General features: G+C 36.4%; 5 protein-coding genes across 9 annotated transcripts; 1 reads left to right on the top strand and 4 right to left on the bottom strand.

Annotated features, from left to right (window-relative positions):
• Window positions 1-2: 2 nt before the first annotated feature.
• Window positions 3-1,123, bottom strand: AT4G37220 (Cold acclimation protein WCOR413 family). Its single transcript, NM_119885.3, has 4 exons — window positions 884-1,123; window positions 687-794; window positions 535-605; window positions 3-449 (listed from the first exon to the last, which is right to left on the bottom strand). The coding sequence occupies exons 1-4, from the start codon at window positions 1,057-1,059 to the stop codon at window positions 196-198; spliced, it is 609 nt and encodes a 202-aa protein (NP_195439.1). The 5' UTR covers window positions 1,060-1,123; the 3' UTR covers window positions 3-195.
• Window positions 1,124-1,441: 318 nt separating this feature from the next.
• Window positions 1,442-3,911, bottom strand: AT4G37210 (Tetratricopeptide repeat (TPR)-like superfamily protein). 2 transcript variants are annotated; one of them, NM_119884.4, is made up of 6 exons: window positions 3,461-3,911; window positions 3,016-3,233; window positions 2,710-2,922; window positions 2,532-2,622; window positions 2,173-2,446; window positions 1,442-2,097 (listed from the first exon to the last, which is right to left on the bottom strand). In NM_119884.4, exons 1-6 carry the CDS (start codon window positions 3,787-3,789, stop codon window positions 1,744-1,746), a joined length of 1,479 nt encoding a protein of 492 aa, NP_568019.1. In that variant the 5' UTR covers window positions 3,790-3,911; the 3' UTR covers window positions 1,442-1,743. The 2 variants fall into 2 exon arrangements, with proteins under 2 accessions (NP_568019.1, NP_974699.1); NM_202970.1 differs by having other exon boundaries at window positions 1,540-2,097; window positions 2,169-2,446; window positions 3,461-3,894.
• Window positions 3,912-4,800: 889 nt separating this feature from the next.
• Window positions 4,801-6,544, top strand: HCF164 (Thioredoxin superfamily protein). Its single transcript, NM_119883.3, has 4 exons — window positions 4,801-5,090; window positions 5,163-5,405; window positions 5,480-5,583; window positions 6,047-6,544. Exons 1-4 carry the CDS (start codon window positions 4,935-4,937, stop codon window positions 6,327-6,329), a joined length of 786 nt encoding a protein of 261 aa, NP_195437.1. The 5' UTR covers window positions 4,801-4,934; the 3' UTR covers window positions 6,330-6,544.
• On the bottom strand, window positions 6,418-9,161 carry AT4G37190 (plasma membrane, autoregulation-binding site, misato segment II, myosin-like, tubulin/FtsZ protein). Of its 2 annotated transcripts, none has more exons than NM_119882.3 (7): window positions 8,939-9,161; window positions 8,677-8,778; window positions 8,544-8,589; window positions 8,369-8,447; window positions 7,893-8,229; window positions 7,570-7,810; window positions 6,418-7,464 (listed from the first exon to the last, which is right to left on the bottom strand). In NM_119882.3, the coding sequence occupies exons 1-7, from the start codon at window positions 9,008-9,010 to the stop codon at window positions 6,653-6,655; spliced, it is 1,689 nt and encodes a 562-aa protein (NP_195436.1). In that variant the 5' UTR covers window positions 9,011-9,161; the 3' UTR covers window positions 6,418-6,652. The 2 variants fall into 2 exon arrangements, with proteins under 2 accessions (NP_195436.1, NP_001031800.1); NM_001036723.2 differs by lacking the exon at window positions 8,939-9,161 and adding an exon at window positions 8,872-8,906.
• Window positions 9,162-9,660: 499 nt separating this feature from the next.
• AT4G37180 (Homeodomain-like superfamily protein) lies at window positions 9,661-11,737 on the bottom strand. Of its 3 annotated transcripts, none has more exons than NM_179182.2 (5): window positions 11,292-11,601; window positions 11,039-11,220; window positions 10,633-10,948; window positions 10,442-10,518; window positions 9,661-10,348 (listed from the first exon to the last, which is right to left on the bottom strand). In NM_179182.2, exons 1-5 carry the CDS (start codon window positions 11,515-11,517, stop codon window positions 10,058-10,060), a joined length of 1,092 nt encoding a protein of 363 aa, NP_849513.1. In that variant the 5' UTR covers window positions 11,518-11,601; the 3' UTR covers window positions 9,661-10,057. The 3 variants fall into 3 exon arrangements, with proteins under 3 accessions (NP_849513.1, NP_568018.1, NP_001329349.1); NM_119881.3 differs by having other exon boundaries at window positions 9,739-10,348; window positions 11,039-11,199; window positions 11,292-11,737; NM_001342435.1 differs by having other exon boundaries at window positions 9,798-10,518; window positions 11,039-11,199; window positions 11,292-11,624.
• Between the last annotated feature and the right edge of the window lie 2,090 nt (window positions 11,738-13,827).

Genomic DNA, 13,827 nt, shown 5'->3' with positions numbered 1-13,827 from the left:
ATTTATATATCTTACAAGTCACACATTTACAAGAAAAAAAAAACAATCTTACAAGTCAGCAGTGCACGATTGAAACTTCTTTTTTATATTCAAGACTTTCTCAAACACAAATGCTCCTTATAAAATTCAAACCTTGAAAACGAATTGAAGACACAAAATGTTGAATGTGTCTACAAACCAATGGGTCGGATTGACTTAAAAGATGTGAAAGAAGATGGTCCAAACCGGGTAAACGAGGAGGGCAACGATCCCAATGGTATTGGAGATTCCATTCTTTTGAGTAAAAGAGTTTTTGAATCCACCTGAAGCTTTAATGTGTTCATGGAAAAGGTAACATGCTATTACTAGACATATGACTGCTCCAACCCAGCTTTCTCTTAGTGTCCAAGCTATAAGGCTCGGCGACACCACCACAATAAGAATCAATGCTACCGGAATCTCTAGCCACTCTACATTTATATGCAAAAAAGAAAGAAGATTTTCAAGATCAAAGTTTCAAACTAATGTTAAGTCATGAAAACTGCTGGTTCTGACCTGGAAATTCTTTAGGGAAGAAAAGCCTGACTATGATCGCGATGAGAGCAATCCATTTCCCAAAGTCTCCGCTGTGAAATTATATCGAATATGGATTATATTTTCAAAAGAACTCCATAACATCATGTTAAAGAACAGTTTTTCTTGATTACCTAAAGAACTGGAAGATAACCGAAGGAAGTGTGAAAAAGATGTATGGTACTAAAAGGGTGGTCAACATTTTGGTTTTCCAGTTGGTACGATCCAATATCAACAGATAACTGTCAAAGCAAAACAATAAGAACCATCATATCAATATATGATTCAAACAAAAACCAGAGAGGTTATATGGTTTTGTCTTTTGGCTCACATAGCGAAGATTGAAGCGGCCCATTGGAGGACTGACGTGCCAAAACCTACCCCGCCGAGCATCCCTACGTCTTTCACGAGCTTCTTTGCAGCGGCGACGAACTCATTCATATCGGAATTGATCAGGTTAGCCGCGTTCTCCTCAGTCTTCATGGCCAAAAACTCACCCCTTCCCATTTTTAAGTTTTAGTTTGTTTGTGAATGTAGTAAACTCTCTCACATAGCAGAGTATTTATAACCAATCACAAAACACCTTGGCTGTTTGTGACAACTGTTGAATCAGAACGAAAGAAAAAAAAATACTGTTGTGAATTTGGATATTCTAGGAGCTGCTCGCCACGTAGGCTTCGCTGGTGACAGAGATAGATTTGACACGTGGCTTCCCCAAGGGTCTCGTTTTCATAGACAGAGCTTATCTATGATATCTCCAGAATCCAGATATAGCGTAATCTTATTATACTAATCATATTATAAGATTCCAGTTTTTAATTCTACAAGTAGCCTACATTTTTTAATAAAGGATATCCAATTATCCCTTAATTATTACTTATAAAATTCCCTAAAAGATCTCCAAAGAACTATTTCTCATCAGATGATTATCAACTGATAATGTGATAATAAGATTCTGCTTTTGTGCCTAAACTAAAAAACACTTTGAAAAAATAAGACTGATTAAACAAGAATAAAAAGTAAAAAATATCTCAGCGATTTAAAAAAGTAGCAAGTACGGACTCCATTACAAAACATGAACCTGAAAATCTAGTCTTGGAAGATTCATGAGGAAGATACCAAATGTTTTTCTCAGTTTTCTTAGGTTAGATACTTCACTAGTAACAGGAATTTTTATACCTTTTTCCGGTTTCAAGAGGAGTTGCCATCTGCTTTGTCTGAAAACTCTAGAGCTGGTTTCTTTGATGCACTTGATTCAATCGAGGTTGTATTCATCAAAACTCTCTTCACTCCTCTTCCAACAACACCCAAGTGAGTAACACCTGATGCTGCTCCTCCTCCTGCTGCACCGGTATGAGCGGTTGAGACTGTAGGCGACTCTAAATCTTTCCCGAAATTGGTGTTCACAGTTCCCATCCTAGAAGAGCTCATTTCAGCAGCAGCAGGAACAACCTTGTCACTGGCATTTGGCTTAGCTGATACCATGCCCATTAGCTCAGCAAGAACCTGCTTTGGGTTCTCTGCTTGTTGTTTTAAATCCTCAAGCTGCAGAAAAAAAATGTTGGACATTAGTATGGGTTTAGAGATATTTTAATGAACTGATAGGTTTAGTTTACTTGCCTTCTTTTCTAGATCTTCAGCGAGACCAGCTAAGTCTCCGATCTCAACTTCTTTGTCTGAAGCAGATTTATCAATGTAAGGAACATTGGATGATTGTTGGATGCCTTCATCTATTTCAGAGACGGTTGAGGAAGTTGCTGAACCAGATGCACCTTTGATTTCATTACTGAGCCTCTCCATCCGAGCTTTGCATATTAACAAAGCTTTTTGACAATATGGTATTGCTTCCTTAGGCTGACATCCAGTCTCAAGACAAATGCAGATGCGGAAGTTTCTGAAACGTTCAAGTTAAGATATAATCCAACAACTGAATTGACAGAAACGAAAATCAGGTACAATTTAAGAAACCACAAGGATACAATTCAGCTGTGCGTCGACTGTCGGGCTCAACCAGTCTCTCTAAGATGGATAATGCATTCTTGTAGTCAGACAGGGAAGACTCAATGTCCTCTGCATAGTAAACAACAGAACTCAAAACCAACCAATAGCTGACATGAGAAAATAAGACAATGCAAAGGTGAAAGGAAGAAAAAATACCTCTTTCCAAGGACACTTCAGCAAGCGAACAGAGTATATCCACTTTTTCCATTGTCTCAGTAGACTGTTTGTCAGTAATAACCCTAGCAATGTCCAGCATTTTCCAGGCCATATCCAAATCAGACTCATCTTCATCAGCATCACCATCAGCATCAGATAGGTCATCATCTTGACAATCTTCACCATCCTCTCCTTGGTCTTTACCACCAGAACCTATACATGAGGGAGAAAAGAAGTCAGCAAACAAAGAAGCAGAAGCATCTATACCCATAAGCTTAACCTAAGACAATTCCCAATAATCCATACCTTCTTGCCCACTTGAACTCCCTTGTCTCTCTGGGTCACCTGAAACAACAGAAGGAGCCAGCGATTCACCATTGCTGGACTCTTGCTGAACTTCACCTTCTTTCTTAGGCATGTTCCCAAGTGGATCAGCTTCAGCTTGAGCCTTTGCCAGGAGAGCTAATCCATATCGATAGTATGCGTTTATACACTCAGCATCAAGTTCACCATAATGTGCAACCCTAACCATACCATTAAAACAAGCAATGTTTTCATTAGATCCTTTGATAAAAGGACCAGATACTAAAGAATTCAGTCGAGAGAACACACAATTGAAACTCAACTAAAAATTCAGAACCATGATTAGATCATTCGAGCATAAACTAGATTCAGAAACATCTGAAACCCTAAACCCTTGATTGAGAGGTTCTCGACTACAAATTCTCAAATGAATCTCCCAAAAAGATACCTGATTTCGAGAGCACGGCTGAAGCAATCGACGGCTTCAGCGAAATCGTTCTCTTTCAAAAACACAGAGCCTTTCTCCGTCAATTCCTCAGCGAACTCAAGCGTCTTCTCACGCTCCTCATCACAAACCTCAGTAGCAGCACTGTCAGCGGCGTTGTTGTTATTAGCGTCGTTGTTACAAGTCGATTCAGTGCCTCCCTGAACAACCGATTCGACGGTGGCTTCGATTGAGGCTAGGTTAGGTTCTAGGGTTTGCGCAATCTCCGTCGCCGGCTCGGTTAGGGTTTGTATCACCGAAGCTTCCGACGCAGAAGCTGATTCTTCAACCATCGCGGATTGAGATTTTTTCTGGGTGAATTTGAATTTCGAAGAACAAAAACGTCAAATTTGTTGAGAAGAGTGGAATCGTATTAAAACCCTCTCTTCGCTTTTTTTGGCGGACTTGAAAATGAAAACCAAAATTAAAGAATTAGGGGAAAAAATATTTTTATGTTTTAATTAAAATATTCACGGTAAACACTAAAATATACGAATAAAAAATGCGTATGTTATCCCACTAACGGTTAGTCTAGCTAAACTGCTCCGCTTTTGTTCAAGCTATTTGACTCATGACGCACATAGGCCATAGGAAAATTGTTACGCTGTAAAAAAATATATGACCGTTGTAACGGAAAAGGGTAATTTTGTCTTACCGAAGTTGTCTTACCGAAAAGGGAAAATTGTTAGCTAAAAGTTTTTCTATTATATAAAATATTTTTATTACAAAAATGTTTTTAAACTTAAATGTTAAATTTAAATACTGGAACGGTTAGATTTAACATCCCGTCTTTTAGGTATGTAACTCGTGCGTTATCATAAGTTCAACATGTTTTCTCATATTTAAATTTAATTTTAAGATTTTTTCAAAAATAATCTGTTTTGATATTTTAAAGCTAAAAGTTTATTAACAAAATGTTTTCAAACTTAAATGTTGAAATTTAAATACTTGAAAGCGTTTAGCATCCTGTTCTTTTAGTCTGTAACTCCTGCGTATTATAAGTTCAACATATTTTCACATATTTAAATTTAGTTTTAAGGCTTTTTTAAGAATAATATTGTAAGTAATCCGTTGATTTTTTTTTTTCGTCAAGTAATCCGTTGATTAAACGCAAATTTTAATTATATATATTCTTTTTATTCAAAACTTAAATGTTAAATTTCAAAGATGTACAAACTAAACTTGATATTCTGTCCTTAGAAAAAATTACCACTTAGCTTTATAAATATTAAAGTTTATCAAGGTAAAAAAAAACACTTTAAGTGTATGTGGAATATAAAGAGTGACTCATTTCATATTATTTTGTAACAAAGTTTAAATCTTTGTAACAAAAAGCGTGTGGCTCTAATAGCTTGGTTAGACGAAGAAGCTACTACTCCTTCGATAATAACGATCTGATGAGTAGCAGTTTTGTCATCTCTCTCACTCTCTCCCGACGATGGCTCGCTTAGTATTTTCTTTAAACCTTCCATCTAGTCATGGATTCAATCTCAGTCCTCGAAATCTTCAATCTTTCTTCGTTACCCAAACAGGAGCTCCACGATTTCGCGCTGTTCGTTGCAAACCAAACCCAGAATCTTCCGAAACCAAACAGGTGAAAATTTCGATTCTTTTTGAAATGGGTCGAAGGCAAATTAGCTAAAGTTTTAGCCTTTACCTGATTCAGGAGAAATTGGTAATAGATAATGGTGAAACTTCATCTGCATCGAAGGAAGTGGAATCATCATCATCTGTTGCTGACTCTTCTTCTTCTTCTTCTTCGGGATTCCCTGAATCTCCCAATAAGGATATCAATAGAAGAGTTGCGGCTGTTACTGTAATCGCGGCTTTGTCGTTATTTGTATCGACAAGGCTCGATTTTGGGATTTCTTTGAAGGATTTAACCGCTTCTGCGTTGCCTTACGAGGAGGTTTGTTTTTGGATTCTTCATCTGTGTTTCTATTCTCATAGAATGCTTAATGAGTTTTGTGAATGGATATTTAGGCGTTATCGAATGGGAAGCCGACTGTTGTTGAGTTCTATGCAGATTGGTGTGAAGTTTGTCGAGAACTAGCTCCTGATGTTTATAAAATCGAGCAGCAATACAAGTAATGAATCGTCTTTTATGTGATTTTTGATCAAAATCAATCTCCTTTCAAAATGAAGCCTTTATATATAGATGAAAGACAAGCTAGAGCTTTCTAGTTGCAGAACGGATTAGGGAACTTGTCTGGAGATTAAGATGAGCATTGCTAGAGCTTCGAAAAACATGGATTAAGGAATCTTGTCTTGGAATGGATTTAGCTAATGAACTAGCTAGAGCTTTAAAGATTCTAGTTGCAGAAGAGTTCTTATTTTGTGTTGGTTTAATGGATTAGGGAACTATCTTTAGGATTGGATTGTTGGCTATGTAGATAGACGCTAATGAAAAAGGTAGAGCTTTGAGATTTTAGTTGCAGAGGCAAACCATTAATCTCATGTTAGTTTAATGGAACATGGAGCTTTTTAGACACTAATTTGACGTTTTGTAGGCTAAAGTTGATGTTTACTTGTGGTGTTGTGATTTCGCAGGGACAAAGTTAACTTTGTGATGCTAAATGTGGACAACACGAAATGGGAGCAAGAGTTGGATGAGTTTGGTGTTGAGGGTATTCCTCATTTCGCCTTCCTCGATAGAGAAGGGAACGAAGAAGGTAATGTGGTCGGGAGGCTCCCAAGACAGTATTTAGTTGAAAATGTGAATGCGCTTGCAGCCGGGAAACAATCAATTCCTTATGCCCGAGCCGTGGGACAGTACTCAAGCTCAGAGTCTCGTAAGGTGCATCAGGTTACTGATCCCTTAAGCCATGGATAAAGAGAGTGGCATCACTATCATGCTTCTGGCAGATGATAGAAGTTGTTTCTAACTCTATAGTGCACAAAAAAAGTAGACAGGAAAGGAAAGTCGGAAAGTAGCAATGTTTCAAATTGATCAAAAGAATCCCATTGGAACTATAAATGTTGATATCGGTTTGTTCTTGTTTGACAATGCTTCTCTCCTATGCCTCCAATATCAACTCTCTCAAGCGACTTACACAAAGAAGATAAGTCAATCAACAACGGGTTTGACCATAAAGTTTCAAACCAAACCAGAAAAAATCTTTAAAGATGATACAACATATTCGTTTTAAGACATAACTAATCTGAATCCGAAGATTCGAAAAACTGAGGATTCAGCTCAGATACCATTTTTGACAGATTCTCCCTCATTTCCTGCAATTCTTCTCTCCCAAATCCCCAGGCCCTAACCACATCTGATCCCATGGCTCCCCACTGGATCCCAAGTTTCTCTAAATTCCCCATTCTAGTTTCCAAAAATGGCAAAATTGCGCTTGAAGATCTCCATCTTGTTGCTACTGGTATGGAGTGAACATCTAGTGAGCCTCTGTAGAGAGAATCCGAGACTGGACTGCTCAGTATCTCACCTTTCCTCCCAACAAGGTTTCCAAATATAGAAGGAAACGGTAATGGTACCGGAAGAGGACAACGCGAAACCGATAGATTGCAAAACAACGGTTTCCCTTTGGTGGTTGCCTGTTCGTAAGATGCATCAACCGCATTCTTCACTTCTGAAACCAATGCTTCTTTATCTTCTGATCTAAGGGCTCCAAGTATACACATTGACTCAACCGCTTGATTGTCTTCTACATCTTCAGTTACTTCCGGCGTTAGTGCTTGCAAACTCGTTAAAAGAGTATTCTCTAATTGCTTCCCTGCTAATGTAGGAGCTGGCATTGCAGAATCTAAAATCGCCACTATGTTTTGTCTACCACGACCCGTTAAAAGCTGTACAAGTGTATTAACATCCATAGAATTTGACACTTCACTTGAATCTGAGCTAGTGGGTTGCATTCGGAAAGGTATTGTGCTTGAATGTAGAGCAGCGGCGTACACTGCACTGCTTCGATAAGGTTTCTCATCACCGAGATTAAGAAATTTTGATGCTTTACCTTTAAAAATCAACAAAACAGATAAACAAGACACATGAAATCGTCAGTTGCATTGAGAGAAAATCAAAAGAGTTATGTTTCAATGAGAGTTAGAATGTTGCGTACTTCCTGTCAAAGATGGTAAACCGATTGGAGTGAAGAGTTTACAAAAGGATGAGAGTCGAGAAAACGATATCGCATCGTGAAGCTTGTTTGAAACTGTCTTTTTCGAGCTCATCTGTGACATTGGAGTCCTTACGGAATATAGCAATACAGGTACATTCGTGTACTCATCTGCCATGTTTTCAAGGAAATCCGCTGCTACAGCGGAAAATCCTCCCGAATCATCCACTAGGAACTTAATACCCTGTAATCATCATTAACGTATACTATTTGTTAGAAAGTAAAAGAAGTTTGAAAAGAAAAGGTAAAAATGTCTCAAGCTTAACCTGAATATGATCACACTCTTCCACGAAAAAACGGAGTCTGTCACATATTTCCTCTCCACGTGAAGCCTCAGAGAAAACGTCTTTACCAATTCCATAATTGTTAAAAGCCTGAGAGTCCATCCATAATCCGTTCAATTCATATAAACTTTGAGGATGATAATGGGATTTAGAGAAGTCAGTCCAACATTCAACTTCCTCATCTAAGCATCCAACAATATCTTTGTCCTCAATCTCTTTCGCCTTTTCTTTCCCCACTACATGTTCTTCCTCGTACAAACTTTGCAGAAACAAGTTCCTCTTTCGAGGTTCAGATCTCTGAGTATCAACATCTCCAAACCTACAAGACACAAAATTAAAGATAAGATCACATTATTCACATCACCTGAATTGAAGAACAAGCTATTACTCTAAAATCAAGTTTTATATGCACTAAGATTGAATTAACCTAAAAACCATAAAAACTTAGCAAATCTGACCAGGTTGCTGAAGAATCTGATCTTGATGAAGAACCTTCGTTGTAAAGTGTACCGCGTGAGCTCATGGTCCCTAGTGCCCCTGAAAGACGAAACAGTTTCAGATGTAAACATATAAACCACCATTATATATCAAATCCAGAATCTTCTAATCGAAAGATAAAGCTAAGATTATTACCTTTTAAGTTGACTGAAACCAAACGAGGAGTGTATGTAGCAACCCCCTGTATAAATTTCCGCCACACAAATGTTGAGATTTGCAAAAACAAGTGAGATTGATCAAAGTCAACGAAATATCAATCATCTCTCACCTGCTGGGTCTCACCGGAGCGGTAGAGAACATCCATGTCGAGATTATGGTTTCTAAAGATTGGATCGCTTTCAGGGTCACTAGCCAATCCGAGCAATTCATCCTACATTTCAAGTAAAAGTTCTCAACTTTAGCAAACCCAATCGATTTATAGCAAAAAAGACAAACACTTTTGTAATGAAAAACAGAGACAGACAAAACCCAGAATCCATTGTTAAAAGAATCGGAGCAGAGAGTTCAACAGGAGGTTTTGCTTCTCTAACCTGGAAATTCCAAAAGTGAGAGCCAACAAAGTTTGCGAATTCTCCAACTTGAATCGTCACAATTTCTCTCATGGTTGTTTGATTGGAGACTTGAAAGAAACTAAGCAAAAGGTCGGTTCTTAGCTCACAGCGTAAGAGACTAAGAGCTCCGGTGATTGCTTAAACCCTCGTCGAGCCTAGATTTGTAAAAGAGTTTGAGAATGTTGATGAAGACGGAGAGGCGGCCCCGTGAGGCCCAGAGACCACAAAACCACATAAATTGACTCGAAATAACCGGGTGAATAAACCGGTTGGGTTTAGAAACTGAATCGACCGAACCAATTTGAACAAATATTCCATTGCCGCTTAAATGTCTTTAGTATATACACTCATTAATTGTGAAAAGCAGAGAGTAACTATTTGAATTTTTGAATAAAAATAACAAATTTGAAGAAAATTATGTCAAAAGATAAATATCTACCCTATACTATTGGCTAATGTATGTTACATGGTGCAAGAAGCTTTATCCACAAAACATGCAAATCTCGTGGAAGTAAACTATTCATCAAATCACTAATCAGTGAGTAGATTTTTTCTATATACATTGTCAATTCCTTCAATAGTGAAAATAAATCTTGTCGTTTTTCAGACGAAAAATCTTATCTTTTCGTACGATTTTATGCAATAAAAGATTCTTATTTTTTTTCCCCTTACTTATTCTCTCAGATTACGTAGATTTGTAGAAAACGATGAGTTACAGAAAGAGACAAAGATTGTGATGTTTCTTCATCCTCTGTTTTCGAAGGTAAAAGGTAATTAGTATGACGAGCTGGTAAAACTAAACAAATGACTCCTTCATTCACATGGTTGAGACTGTAATAAGTATAAAAACAAAATCTTTGATATATGAGTTTATCTTACTTATGAAGTAAAAAAAAAAAAAAAAAAAAAACACAGAGGATTTCGAACACTCTTCTCTATCTATTTCCTCTTGCAAAAACAAACCCTACTTTTTGCTCAAAATCCTCTTCCTTATTTCAACTCTCATGTTTACATCTACAAAAACTCCCGAACAAACTCAAAGTTTTGAGCATATATAACATAAGTTGGTAAAGATTATATCATTCACTATGCAGACTTTCAAAGCTCAAGATCCAACACTTGTCTCTTCTTCTTTGTTTCATCATTTCTACAGCTACTACGTCCATCAGACTTCTCCTCCTCTTCATCCTCCTCCTCCTCATCTTCCTCTGAGCTATGACCAACATTACTACTGAACAACCCTCTTGCAACAAGTGGGCTTTGTGGCGAATCCGACCTCGACAAACTTATTAAGCTCTGCGATTCTCTCTCTAACACACCTGGCTGATCCGACGATGACAAAGTCTTTGTCGGATGCAGCGGATGCTTACGGATATGCATTCTATATTTCTGCAATAACAATTTCATTTCACCGCACTGTCAAAATCATTCATTCATCCACACATCAAAGTTTAAGTTACTGTAAAAGATGAGAACTTTTACTTGTAAATGGCTCTTGACTTCATCATTGGTTAAACCATCAACTTTCATCAAATCTCTAATCTGCTTTGGTGTAGCAACTGTCTCACAACAACAACAACAACAACAACAACAACAATACAAAACAATCTCAGTATAATCAATCAATCAAATCTAAAGCAAAGTTTGATCCTTTACTAAGGTTAAGGACTAACCTTGTGGCCCTCCAAGCCTATGAAGAGCATCAACAAATTTACGGTGAAGTTCCTGTGACCATCTCCTTCTCTGCTCTTTCTTCTGAATGTGATGACTCTGTGAAGAAGGTTTATTGAATTGATGATGATGATGACTCTGCTCAATTCTGCTATAATCCATCATCATCTCTGATGTTGGAGTCATGAGAGACAGAGGAGCTGGTGGTGGAGGAGGTGGGGGACGGTTAAATGGCATAAATACCCCTCCTTGATTAGGGTAATTACATGTCTGAAATGGGTTCTGACTCACACACCGATCTTCTTCTTCTTCATTTGTCTGTCAAAACATGATCATAAGGTCAACAAGATCAATCACACAACATATGATTCTTCACAAAACATAAAAAGGGTTGCTTTTTGATCGTACCGATCGGAATTGGGAATTAGGGTTCGAGATCCATAACTGGGCAGAGCTCATCCAGCTCTTCTTATCAGTTTCCGGTTTTGCCCTTTCAACATCATCGAATTTCCCATTAGATGCCATCAGTGATAACCCTTTTCTAGCCTCATCCTTCAACGCCCCAATCGCTACACAGAGAAAAACAATCTCTTTAAACAAAAACACGAATCGATTAGAGAAGATAAAAAAAAGAAAAGGAGAGAATTTTAATAAAAGATACCTTCGTTCAATAAGAGCATGCATAAAGGGAGTTCTCGTTTAAAAACATCGATTTTGTTCCTTTCTTCCTCTAATTTTCCGACATAACCATCGATTTCAGACAGTTTGGAATGATTGTCTTTGATCCTCGACACTTCATCGAGAAATTGAGATAAGGGTTTTGGTAAAGAGTAGATAGACAAATTCAGATTAAGACCCATCCTTTGATCGGTTTCTGTTTGAACCATCGGACAAGATAAAGACAAAGAGAAGCAAGCTTAAAGAGGTATATATAGAAGAAGATGATGAAGATGCTGAAGAAGATAAATGAGAACAAAAAAAAAATGAGATTAGGGAAGAAGAAGAAGGACGCGGTGAACCGTAGCCGCTGTAAATAAGTGGAGACTTGAGGGTGTTTTTGTCAATATTAAAATTAGATTTATCTTTAAATGGAAGAAAGAATCTTTTTGTGATGCCCGTACACACGCGGCGAATCGTTACACTCACTTATATATATTTATTCTTCTCTTTTTTTATATTTTTCTTTAAGGATTTTTTTCCTTTTAATTCGGCTATTAATTATATTACAATTTTCAGTTTTGGGAAACTTGTTATTTATTTTGTTTTTAGTGCTCTTCTCATTCAAGATTCTCATATTCCTGTTATCCTGTATTTAATATTTTCCCAAATTAGTCTTAAAAAGAGGATTCTGAAGAATCTATAATATTTTACAAACACTATTTTCTGCATATGGAGTGGTTCAGGCTGTGAAATATCCCACTAAAATATTTATTAAAGATAATATAAAAAGAATCTGTTGAAAGACTAAAAATAAAATAAAGCAACTCAATTATTGGATAAAAAATTAAAAATAAGGAATTAACAAAATCAAACTATAACTAAGAAAGATCAAATTTATTTGTACAAAATTAACAATTTTCTACTTTTTTAAAGAAAAATCAAATTTTATTTTCCTACTTTAACAATTAAAAGTAGATAAGTTACACTTTTTTGGAGTAAAAAATTACGTTTGAAATAAAGAAGATTTAGACTACAACAAATATTGACTTTTTATAACCTAAATGTTATGAGCTTGAAAGTTATACATTTATAGTCAACATGATATGAGATTAAATGTTGAATATAAAAAAGGTATGTACCACATAGTACATGTAGCACATCGTCAGAAATAACTTTGCTAGACCAACAATACCGAATGGGCATAACCGTGTATGGCCTATGGGCTATGGATTCATGTATTTGTTATTGTATCTCAAACACAGAGCTATACTGAAATCTCGGTTTCATGGAATTCGAACCACTCGTTTAAAAACCGATAAAACATTCAAACTATACAATCGGGTTTAATTAAACGATGTTCTTAGATAGGCAAAACCACATGTACGTTTATGCAAGTAGTACGATACATAAATTCGTACTTCAGTTTGTACTACTATCATATAACTAGACTAAATTAGTAGAGCCGTATAAATAATTAATCTTTACTAGTATAGGACATATTCGCTTTAGTTTATCTTTTCGAATAGAAAAATTATACTAAATTTTGCTAAATTTTACTAAAAAATTATACTAAACATTTTACCCGGAAAAAAATTATACTAAATTTTGCTAACACAAGCTACTAGCTGTATTAGAAATCGACACATACGTATGTGATTTTAAAAGAGTGAAGTGGTCAAAAGATCTCTTTGTCTTTTCTTTATTTTTACCACACGCAACGTCCATTTACATTCACGGTGAGCATTAGTTTCAAGAAATCACGTAACCTTTGTGTTTATAAGTGCCCTTTTCATGGTTTAGTTGGTTTTGGTTATCGTATTATGAATATTTTTGTTCATTTCAGTGTTGATATTCTTTTCAAGAAACTAGGTTGATCATTCTTATGTAGCACCATTATTTCTTGCAAATTATTCCACTACTCATCCATTTTTTTTACTAATCAAAACTTATATCGTTCAAAAGGTGAATTATACTTAATATTATTATATGAAATAAAACTCAAGAATTCTCTAGCAAAATGAGAAAAAAGGATCTTTCGCATAATCCAATGTAAAAGATCCCAGTACGCAAAGCTACTTTATTCCATGCTTTTTCCTGCTAGCCAAATACAAATTTCTTTCAATTTTAAAATAGCATTCAATTTTTTCAAAATAACATTTGATTCCTCTAACAAAAAGATATTCCGAAACACAGTAGCATGTAAAATGCCTAGGACCTATAAACAATAAAGACCACAAGGAATCTAACGGACGGACCAAAAGAAACGGCTCACTGTTAGCCAACTATACCAGGACACGTGTCCAACTAATCCAGATTCTTTATCATGAGAATCGTTTTTTTCTTTCAAGGAGGAACTGAAACGTCTCGACTTTGTTTGTAATAAAGACGTCGAGATTTTGATGCCGTTGATTGATTAGATTCTCGATCGTGGGTTCGCGACACGTGTCCCTAACTTTTTTTGTATTATTGTTCTTAACAAACGATGGCTTTTGCTCTGTCTAGCTAATTTGAGGATAAGGTTCTTCTTCGTTTCTATC

Source organism: Arabidopsis thaliana, chromosome 4 (assembly GCF_000001735.4).
Source record: "Arabidopsis thaliana chromosome 4, partial sequence".
NCBI lineage: Eukaryota > Viridiplantae > Streptophyta > Magnoliopsida > Brassicales > Brassicaceae > Arabidopsis > Arabidopsis thaliana.
Note: the sequence above shows the minus strand (reverse complement) of the source record. Positions and strands in the feature narration are given on the sequence as shown.

What these genes read in the sequence shown, in the direction of transcription:
- AT4G37220 (NM_119885.3), bottom strand. Translation starts at nt 1,059, where the DNA reads ATGGGAAGGGGTGAGTTTTTGGCCATGAAGACTGAGGAGAACGCGGCT. An exon ending in GCCGCTTCAATCTTCGCTAT is followed by an intron (nt 795 to 883) that starts GTGAGCCAAAAG and finishes TTGCTTTGACAG; the next exon opens with TTATCTGTTGATATTGGATC. An exon ending in GTTATCTTCCAGTTCTTTAG is followed by an intron (nt 606 to 686) that starts GTAATCAAGAAA and finishes ATAATTTCACAG; the next exon opens with CGGAGACTTTGGGAAATGGA.
- AT4G37210 (NM_119884.4), bottom strand. Translation starts at nt 3,789, where the DNA reads ATGGTTGAAGAATCAGCTTCTGCGTCGGAAGCTTCGGTGATACAAACC. An exon ending in AGCCGTGCTCTCGAAATCAG is followed by an intron (nt 3,234 to 3,460) that starts GTATCTTTTTGG and finishes TGGTATGGTTAG; the next exon opens with GGTTGCACATTATGGTGAAC. An exon ending in TGAAGTGTCCTTGGAAAGAG is followed by an intron (nt 2,623 to 2,709) that starts GTATTTTTTCTT and finishes TTTACTATGCAG; the next exon opens with AGGACATTGAGTCTTCCCTG.
- HCF164 (NM_119883.3), top strand. Translation starts at nt 4,935, where the DNA reads ATGGCTCGCTTAGTATTTTCTTTAAACCTTCCATCTAGTCATGGATTC. An exon ending in CTGCGTTGCCTTACGAGGAG is followed by an intron (nt 5,406 to 5,479) that starts GTTTGTTTTTGG and finishes ATGGATATTTAG; the next exon opens with GCGTTATCGAATGGGAAGCC. An exon ending in AAAATCGAGCAGCAATACAA is followed by an intron (nt 5,584 to 6,046) that starts GTAATGAATCGT and finishes GTGATTTCGCAG; the next exon opens with GGACAAAGTTAACTTTGTGA.
- AT4G37190 (NM_119882.3), bottom strand. Translation starts at nt 9,010, where the DNA reads ATGAGAGAAATTGTGACGATTCAAGTTGGAGAATTCGCAAACTTTGTT. An exon ending in GGTTTCAGTCAACTTAAAAG is followed by an intron (nt 8,448 to 8,543) that starts GTAATAATCTTA and finishes TTCGTCTTTCAG; the next exon opens with GGGCACTAGGGACCATGAGC. An exon ending in TCAGATTCTTCAGCAACCTG is followed by an intron (nt 8,230 to 8,368) that starts GTCAGATTTGCT and finishes TGTGTCTTGTAG; the next exon opens with GTTTGGAGATGTTGATACTC.
- AT4G37180 (NM_179182.2), bottom strand. Translation starts at nt 11,517, where the DNA reads ATGGTTCAAACAGAAACCGATCAAAGGATGGGTCTTAATCTGAATTTG. An exon ending in TAGGCTTGGAGGGCCACAAG is followed by an intron (nt 10,519 to 10,632) that starts GTTAGTCCTTAA and finishes GTTGTGAGACAG; the next exon opens with TTGCTACACCAAAGCAGATT. An exon ending in AAGTCAAGAGCCATTTACAA is followed by an intron (nt 10,349 to 10,441) that starts GTAAAAGTTCTC and finishes TTGTTATTGCAG; the next exon opens with AAATATAGAATGCATATCCG.